Source organism: Eubalaena glacialis, chromosome 6, assembly GCF_028564815.1.
Source record: "Eubalaena glacialis isolate mEubGla1 chromosome 6, mEubGla1.1.hap2.+ XY, whole genome shotgun sequence".
Lineage (NCBI taxonomy): Eukaryota > Metazoa > Chordata > Mammalia > Artiodactyla > Balaenidae > Eubalaena > Eubalaena glacialis.
The window spans coordinates 84,479,828-84,489,505 of NC_083721.1; the positions used below are offsets into that span (position 1 = coordinate 84,479,828).

A 9,678-nucleotide genomic window follows, 5' to 3' on the forward strand; every position below is an offset into this window, starting at 1 on the left:
CTCATTCATTCATTCCATGTTGCTGTTCTGGGGACCAGATGACTGGAAGGTCCATGGAGGCAGAAGCTCTCATTTAAGCCTGATGGCATGTTGCATGTACAGGAGGTCCACCTGCCTGCTGACCAGTGGGGGTTGTCAGCTACCCCAGCCCTGTATTTTCTTCCTCAATTGCAGAAATAGAAGCAGGGCTGCTGTTCTTCATTGCATCCCCCAACCTCCTCCATCCCCATGAGAAATAGTCCAAAGCTCTGGAAACTCATCTTAGGTGTATTGTCTGAATCCCCATCTCCTATCAAGGAGCCATGAGCTGGTCTGGCTGTGAGGGTTTCATATAATTAGAAATGGTGGAAGCTGTGTGCGAGCTGAAGCTGTGAGTGATGTCAACATCAAGGAAGCATGTAGAGCTGATAGGTGGGTGGGGAGCTGAGGTCCTTGAGCCCTGGTGATTCATCCGAAGGTAGAGGAGGGCCAGGGCAGACACTGATGAAAGTTGAATATATGGATCCGGGAATGAGAGAGTCTGGGAGGTGACAGTGGGGAGCAGTGGAATGAGAGAATAACCCGGAAGTGGTGAAAAGAGAGAATTTTGTGGGGGGTTATTTATTTTTTGTTGTTGTTTAATTCCTTTATTGAGATATAATTTACGTACCATAAAATTCACCCATTTGAAGCACACAATTCAATGGTTTTTAGTACATTTGCAGAGTTATGCAATCATCACCACAGTCTAATTTTAGAACATTTTGTTAAATCATCCCCCAAAGAAATCCTGTACTCATTAGCAGCCATTCCTCTTTCACCTACCCCGTTCCCCACTAAGTCCTAGGCAACCACTAATTTACTTTCTGCTTCTATGAATTAGCATATTCTGGACATTTCACATAAATGGGATTATATAATATGTGGTCTTTTGTGACTGGTTTTTCTTTTACATAGCATGTTTTTAAGGTTCATCTATGTTGTAGCCTATATCATGTGCTTCATTTCTTTTTATGGCCAAATAATATCCCATTGTATGGATATATAATATCTTATGTATTCATTCATCAGCTGATAGACATTTGGGTTGTTTCCACTTTTTGGCTATTATGAACAATGTCACTATGAACATTTGAATACAAGTTTTTGTGTGAACATATGTTTTCATTTCTCCTGGGTATATATCTAGGAATGGAATTGCTAGATCATATAGTAATTTTGTGTTCAACACTTTGAGGAACTGCCAAGCTGTTTGCTAAAGTCTGCACCATTTGCATTCTACTGGGGACTATTTCTGGCAGATGGTTTTATGAGTTTGTTCTGGATACTCGAGTCCCCTGAGTACCACGAGAATGAGTGTGTTGGGATTCTGCTTGGATCCCACTATTTAACTATTGCTGCACAAACTCCTGGATGCCATGAGGCCCATTTGCTATGATTCTACCTATATGTAACCCCAGAGGTGTATTGTGACCAGTGAGTCCTCTCAGGCCTCATGTCCCTCCATCTGTTCATACATTCTGTTCACTGCCTTCTCCACATGAAGCTCTCCTAACCTCTAGCCCAGTAGTTTCAACTCTGGCTGCACATTAGAATCTCATGGGGAGCTTTCAAACGCACCAAAGCCGTGGCCCATGCCATAGGTTCTGATTTAATTGGTCTGGGGTAAAGCCTGGGTATTAGGATTATTTGAAAATCTCCTCAGATGATTCTAACGTGCAGCCAGGATTGAGAACCATTGCTCCAACTAGAGGAATCCTTTCTCCTTTGAACTCTGTAGCAGTTTCTCTCTCTCTCTTTTTTTTGGCCATGTGACGCTCTTGCAGGATCTTAGTTCCCCGACCAGGGATCGAACCTAGGGCCCCCGGCAGTGAGAGCACCAAGTCCTAACCACTGGACCACCAGGGAATTCCTGCAGTTTCTCTTTAATGGTGCTCAACAAAGCTTTAAAAAGATGTTCTACATTTCATTGAAATTATTTACATATGTATTTTAGTTCTCCAGCTGTGCCACAAGCTCTTTGAGGACAGACATTGTGTTTGATTCCTCAAGTCTCCCACAGGGTTACCCAAGGACATTTGTTTATCCCCTCACCTGGGCTCAATAAACATTCATTAAGCACACACCCGAAATCTATCCCTGAAAAAAAGAACTAAAAATAGCAAGAACTGCATGACTTTGGGTAAGTTACATAACCTCTGAGCCTCTGGTAAAAGACTGGGTTACAGCAGTCTCCAGCTGGCATTATTGTGGAACAATGCACAGGACCCAGCCCGGCAGGAAGTTATCATGAGGTCTTCCTTGGCCACCCTCCTAAACTTGCAGCCCCTCCGCACATTTCCCATTCTGCCTTCCCTGATTTGCTTTTTCTCCTTGGCACTTAGCACACACTCTATGTTTCTCTCACTTATCTTCTTTACTGTCACTCTCCACCCACCCCCAATGTAAGCTCCGTGTGGATAGAGATTTTTGCCAGTTTGGTTCACTGCTGTATCTTCACAATTCAGAACAGTGCCTAGCAGGTAGTAGATGCTCAATAAATATTTATTAAAACAATAAATAAATATTTCAGCCTATTTTTCAAGAGGTTTAATCCCTGTCCTCTATTCCAGCAACATGAATTACTTTTTGGTAAATATTTGTAGTCTTTATTATAAAGCCTTCCTTTTCCAGTAAAAATGGTATTTCTAACATAAACATGTATATTCTGAATTCATTGTGTTTTGGAAATATAATGTCAGTTCTGAGAGAGTTGGCAGTGGTTCTGTTTAAGCCCTGGGAGGGCTGGAGCAGGGATCGCGGGCACATTTCTGGGACTGTTGTATGTGGACTGGAGCAGGGGAACAGGGCCTGGGATGGTTAGTTGAAGCCAAGGAAACCTGAACACCAGGTGTTCTTGCACCATTAGAACACTACTCCTAGGTGTTCCAGAGGATGATGACCGTAGTGATGGAGGTGGCCAAGAAAAGCAGGTAGATGCGGAAGAGCAGGGTGTCCATCATGTGGCTGAACTGCACCCACAGGTCAGCTAGCCGGGCCCTTGTCCATCCTGAGCCACCATTCAGTTCTGCCCCTCTGGGTCCCAGCTCCTTCCCTCCCAATTCCCCTGGCTCCTTCTGTCCTGTGGAGAGGGCAGAGACTCAGCTGTGAAGTGGGAAGGAGACAGGATTAGAGAAATGGGAAGTTGGGCCCAGTGCAGAGAGTGTGGGCAGTGCAGACTTCTCTTACCAGACAGGTGGGTGGGTGTGAGGCCCAGGCCCACCTCCTCCTTCCGGAGAGCAGCAGGGCAGCATTTCCTTGGGCTGGTGCAGTATAGAAGCAGGGGATGGAGGCAGCGAGGCGTGGGTGGGGGCTGGGTGGTGGCCAGGTGCAGCAGGTAGGTGATGAAGATGGTCTCCAGCAGGCTGACCACCATCAGTGACAGACACAGGGCAAAGTAGACACCTGGGTGGCGGGAAGGAGCACACCTGAGTGAGTCAGGTCCAGAGGAACCACCAAGCCCCCCTTTTTTCTGTCTCACACACCGAGCCCTTTCTAAGATGACCACTGTCTCCCTCTGCTGCCTCAGCAGATCTAGCCAGTTCACCCGCTTACCCTGCCTCCTCTTTTTTTCTTTTTTCATTTTTCAACAGTGGGGTGGGGGCCATACTGATGAGGGAGGTGCCACTGGCAGGGAGTAAGTCATTCATCATGAGCAGGAAGACGTTGTAGCCCAGCAGGAGTGTCATCTTGAATGGCGCGCGGCTCTCACTTTCTACGGCAGGTAGAAGCTGAGGGCGTCGATGGCTATCAGAAAGCTACTGGGCACCAGGAGGTTTATGACGTAGAGGCTGGGCCTGCGCCTGATGGCCGCCTGATGGCCACCTGGTGGGGAGGAGAGAGCAGAGAACCAGGTGAAGCTAGAACTGAAGGGAAGCCAAGAGATGATTCCACACTCTTCCTTTCTTGATGTCCTCACTCCAGCAGGGGCTCTTTCTGGGGCTGGATGAGGAGCAGCTTTCATATGACTAATAAGACTCCCCCATACCCACCAAAGAAAACCTAGGCCAGAGCTGGCAGGTTCAGAGAGGGGGACTTCTGTGGGGGACTTGGGAGAGAGGAACGCTATGAGGGTTATGGTGCCCAGGGACTTTCTGGTCTTAGGGCAAGAGGTGAGAGGCTCTGAGATTTAGAAGTGTACGATGAGAAAGATATGGGAGATGGACAGCCATGCCAGAATCTCTGGCCTTACATAGAACATGATCTGGTCAAAAAGGCTGGAGCCCACAGATATCTTCGGGGTGGCCTTGTTGATGCCCAGGAGCTCCCACTCCCCTTGTGTGTGGCCAGTGTCACGCGAGGTGTCTGTTATCTCCCACACTTCCTGTCCATGCCCAGCAACATGTTTTCCACTGCAGGGGAGACAGACACTCACTCAGCACACATCTGCTCAGCACCTACTCTGTGTGGGGCTCAGAGAGATGATTCAACAACTGCTTTAGCTACCTCTTTCAGAGAGTCCTGTAATGTGACTTCCTTGCTGCCCAATTGCCTTCTTTCAATTCTGGGCTTTCTCAGGATGTCTTGTTCTCTCTTAAGTTCAACTTCCCCTACCCTACCATCCACACACCCCCAATTAGCAAATACTCCACTGTCCCTTTTTATGCATTTAAAAAAATGACTTTGCCTCTGAGTGCTTTTTTGTTGCCCCATGGTTGATCTCAGTTTACCCTGTGCCAGAACCTCCACTGCAACTCACCTGTGTAGAGGAAAGAGCTAAAAGTGAGGGTGCAGTTCTTCTGGTCAAAAGAGAAGTAGATGTCCAGGCTACAGATGCTGGTCACCTGCATCGGTTTGTTGTACACAACGCGACCTTCATTAGTCACACAGGCGGAGAGGCCATCCAGAGTGTGATCCACATCGTTGCTAAGTGGTGGAAGGGGAGGCGGGGCAAATGCTCTGGGTTTCACATCAGTTTACGTTCTGCTCTTAAGGCAGGGCTTCCCAATGCTGCCACTCCGCCATCTTTTCTCCCTACCGCTTTCTCATTTCTAGCGGAGAAGTTGATGCGCTGTGACTGTGCTCCTCTCTGAAATAAGTTTGCAGTGGCCCCGCTGCATGGGTGTGCCCTGCAGTGCCCTAGCCTGCTCCTTGCAGAAGGGTCTTCCCCCGGCTTTTCCCAGCCCTGATACCCACGATTCCACGATGAAGATGTCTCGGAGCCACAGATTCTCAGCTGTCAGGGTGAGTTTATTGATATCACCACATTCTTCTGGGTCCCAGCTGCTGAATGGGTGACTCCAGATCTAGGGCATAGGGCCCAGAGGGATGGTTATGGCTGAAACCTGGAGCTAGTTTATGTCAGCATCTCCTGCCCTTCCAGTCCCTTAAAAATATATACGTATGTATGTATTTTTTTTCTAAATGTATGTACTATGGGCATATGATAAAACTTCAACAATTCCAGAAAGGTATAATATGAAGAATAATTTTTTCCCTCCTTAATTCACTCCAACTCAGTTCCATATCCCCAACTCAGGCCCATTATTAACAGTTTTTTATATAGCATTCTAGAAAAAATATATATTCCAGCATTCATTTTTATTTACACAGATAGAATGATACTGTGCACATTATTATGCATGTTGCTTTTTTGTTTTGTTTTGGTCTTTTGTTTTTGGCCACACCGCGCAGCATGAGGGATCTTAGTTCCCCGACCAGGGATGGAACCTGTGCCCCCTGCAGTGGCAGTGCGGAGTCCTAACCACTGGACCACCAGGGAATTCCCTGCGGGTTTTTTTTTTTTTTTTTTTTTTTTTAACCACATTTCTTTTTAAACTCTTTTTCCTCTTCTCTTTCTGGTGATAATGTCCCTCTTCTCTAGCTAACAAAGTCTTACTGGCCTTTCACTTCCTGCTCAAGGGAAATCGTAAGCTGGGTTCTGGATACATTTGGACCTTGAAGCTTACTTAGGGGCTTCCAACTGTGCTGCCCTCCTTCTTTCTGTTTTTTCCATCTGAATTTCAAAGTTGATTGGCAGCCCAAAAAGCTATTTGTCACCAGCACTGGCCCCATTCTGGTTGGCTTTGTGTATTCCCTTGGGCACTGTCAGTTTCAACAAATGTGATTTTTCCAAACAAAGCCAGAAAATCAGGCAAGGAGAAAGAGAGAAGAAGAAAGCTGAGCTTACATACCAACTTTAACCACAGAAATGACATCAGCAGCTGAAGTTGTGCATCCTGACCAAAAAATTCCCATCCAGGATCATTAATGCCATGAAATCAGGTCCTAGTCTACCTCCTTCCTTTGTTTCCTAAGTGGTCCCATGTGACAGTTCAGCTTTTCAATTACCAGTCTCAAAAGAAAGTAGTTCAGAAAAATGCCGGTTGCATGGAAAATATAGGGGAAAAAACAGCATGGGGGCCCATTGGAAAGCTAATGTTTTCTTAGTATAATATTCCTATAAGGGCAGGACTCAAGGACAAACGTTACCTGCAGAAATGTCACAGCAGCGTTCCCCTTCATGTCTCTCCACCCCATAGGATGAACATTTAAGTTGTACAGAATTCATTCAGGGGACTCTTTGCTCACTACTGGACAGGTGCAGTGTTGGATTGACAGGGTAAAGAGTTCTTGTTTCCTATTAGCAGGCTATGGAAAGAATGTTATCAGTCAGAACTCACCACTTTGAGGCTGGCAGACAGGGTGAAGGAGATGTTGATATGAGTGGGGATGCTGTAGTTGATGACTGGACGGAAGTCCTTCTGGTTAAATATAGCCTGGAAGACAGCAGTGTCTACCCCACGCTGGTCAAAGACTGAACAATTGATGCTGAAAGTGTTTGCCCTTCCTGTAGAGAATAGAGACCCTGTGAGATGGGAATAGGGCTTTTGTGTTTCCTAAGTGAGAGGAGTGCCAGGGCTGGGACCGTAGAGCCTCTCTGCAGAGAAAGAAAATGTGGACATGGGGTGGGCATGTGAACCCCTCCTTCTTGGGCCAAGATTCCCGAATGCCAAGTTCTTCCTGCCAGGGCTGGGGGGGGGGCTGGTCTGGTCTGGTAGGCAAATGGTGGAAGTTGATGTGGTGAGCTGAGTCAGGGCTCAGCCCTTTCTTCCTGTGGTTTTGCTCCCATATAAAGCCTACCCAAATCTGTACGCAGACTGCCTCTCTGGGGAGGCCTATTCCTTCCATAGTCATAACCCTAAAGTTTTGGCCTTTGTCTGACCATACTTTTTTCTCTCTAGCTCTATTGTGATTCTTCCTCATAGACACTGAACAAAATTCCCCTAAAATTTTGTTTCTCAGTGTTCCCTTCCCACTTTCATGTTTTCTCATTTCCTGAAAGGAAAAGTTTGGAGAGAAGTAAACAGGAGTGTGATGTAAAACATGTGGGAACTTAAGGAACGTTGTATTCAGTGTAAATTTACTCACTACCTACACTGTTCTGGGCTCTGTGCCCTTCTCAAACCCATTGACTTCCTCTAAGGTCTGTGGGAGCCATTTTCATCATCACCATCTTGAAAAGATCTCATTGATCATCTACCATGTGACTGGTGGAGCTATGTGACGAAACGTAAAAGCCCTTCTGCCCACCTCACCCACACCCCAAGGGCAGGTGACTCTGGTTATTCCTGTAGCTGAGCCCAGCAAGTTCTTTCCCATGCCTCTTCTACTGTCTCCCCATACCAGTTAACTCATAAGGTACATCTCCAGACTAAGGAGAAACATATCTGAGGGGAAGCAAACATTGTCCTTTTCCCTCCACATTACCTCCTCTACAAGATCTTCCCAAGTGAGGTGGGAAAGGAGTTATATTATTATTAACAGGACCCAAACGGCCCTGTTCATAGTTACTAATCTTGGTATAAAGGAAGGGTTGAACATTATAAAGGGGTGGAATCAGAGAGGTAGTAAAATGGAAAGACAGACAATTTGGTAGATGTCTATGCAGGCAAATGAGATGGGCGCTGTGCGTACTGATCAGTGAAATGGGTGTTTCATCTGTTTCCCAAAGGAAACCAAAATATAGATACTACAGAGAAAAGAAATGTATAACCCAGTTATTTTAGATGCTTTCTAGTTCTGGGGAATGAGGAGGTTTCTGGAATTTTCCCAGAACAGTATTCCCCTCTTTCCCTGTTCTTGCCCCGTCTTACCTTGAAGCAGAAGGCTGACAGGGAGGCAGAGGAGGAATCCCCCTGTGGTGGGCCACCCCCCTTCCATCCTCCTCTTCTGGACTCTCCTCTGGGGACTCACCAGGAATCCCCAAACTCTGGAGCTTAAAGGAGCCCAGACCACACCTTGGTTCCTGGTTTTGAATACTGCTCATGACAGGTAGCCACTCCCTGGTGAGAGGCTGTGGCCAGAGAAGTCACAGCAGAGTGTCCTGCTTTGCCCCTGTCCAGGTATGCCTTCTGGGCTTCAGGCAGGGAGGAAGTTAGGCCAAGACTAGGGGAGAAGTACCTGTTTAGCCGCCTTGTCTAGATAAGTGGTTTAAATTTGAGTAACAAGGACCTTTCAGGAAAACTGGGGGACTTGGGAGATGGGGCAGGTGAGGCCATTGATAAAGGTCTCCTCAGGTCCTTCTGGAACTAACTGTGCCTCAGAGAAAGTGCATGGACCACCAGGAAGGGATGGGTACACTCTCTTGTGGCGGGGACACTTGCTGATTTCACAAGGCAAGAACATGTAATTATTTTGTTGCAGACCTAGAAGTATATCCTCTATCCAACTGTGGACATTAGGGATTACTGTCAATACTTAGTTAAGAAGCTTGCTTGAGAGGTTAAGCTCCTCCTTTTAAAATTAATTTATTTTATTTTATTTATTTTTGGCTGCATTGGGTCTTCATTGCTGTGGGTTTTCTCTAGTTGCGGCGAGCGGGGGCTACTCTTTGTTGCGGTGTGCGGGCCTCTCATTGTGGTGGCTTCTCTTGTTGTGGGGCACAGGCTCTAGGTGCGTGGGCTTCAGTAGTTGTGGCACGCAGGCTCAGTAGTTGTGGCTCGCAGGCTGTAGAGCGCAGGCTCAGTAGCTGTGGCACACGGGCTTAGTTGCTCTGCAGCATGTGGGATCTTCCCGGACCAGGGCTCGAACCCATGTCCCCTGCATTGGCAGGCGGATTCTTAACCACTGCGCCACCAGGGAAGCCCTAAGCTCCTTTTTTGGGACATAAACCTATCAGAACTCTGTCCCCGCAGCTAGCACCACAGTACAGAACTGCGTCATCCCTTGTATGTACTGTTGGAATAGCTTCTTCATAAGGTTTCCTTTATCTAGTTTCCCCCAACCTAATCCTTTATTTTGCCATTCTCCTAAAACAGAACTCTCCCACTTACCCTTCCTTATCTAATGTCTGTAAAGGCCTACAGCCCTGGCGCCGTCAGGTAATGTGTGTGAGTAGAAAAACCATTTGGAGGTTTGTGTGTGTATGTCTGAAAGCTCCCCGGATGTTTCTGGTTCACACTCACATTATTGAAAACCTTTGGGATGGGCTATATTGAGATACCACAATCAGGATATTGCTATTGCTATTGATACACTCACGATACAGGACATTAACACCAGGATTCTTTCATGTCACCCTTTTATAGCTACAACCACCTCCCTTCCCATTCTTCCACCACCTGGCAACCATTCATTTGTTCTCCATGTCTATAATTTTGTCACTTCAAGAATGTTATATAGATCAAATCATGCAGATGTAACCTTTTGGGATTGGCT

General features: G+C 46.6%; 1 protein-coding gene across 1 annotated transcript; it reads right to left on the reverse strand.

Annotated features, from left to right (window-relative positions):
- Positions 1 to 2,897: 2,897 nt before the first annotated feature.
- On the reverse strand, positions 2,898 to 8,181 carry LOC133093476 (5-hydroxytryptamine receptor 3C-like). The gene is given in 11 exon segments (XM_061193350.1): positions 2,898 to 3,100; positions 3,208 to 3,423; positions 3,629 to 3,736; positions 3,739 to 3,832; positions 4,211 to 4,344; positions 4,347 to 4,370; positions 4,718 to 4,884; positions 5,155 to 5,264; positions 6,153 to 6,197; positions 6,642 to 6,808; positions 8,115 to 8,181. Coding segments are annotated over 11 exon segments (1,335 nt in total).
- Positions 8,182 to 9,678: the final 1,497 nt, after the last annotated feature.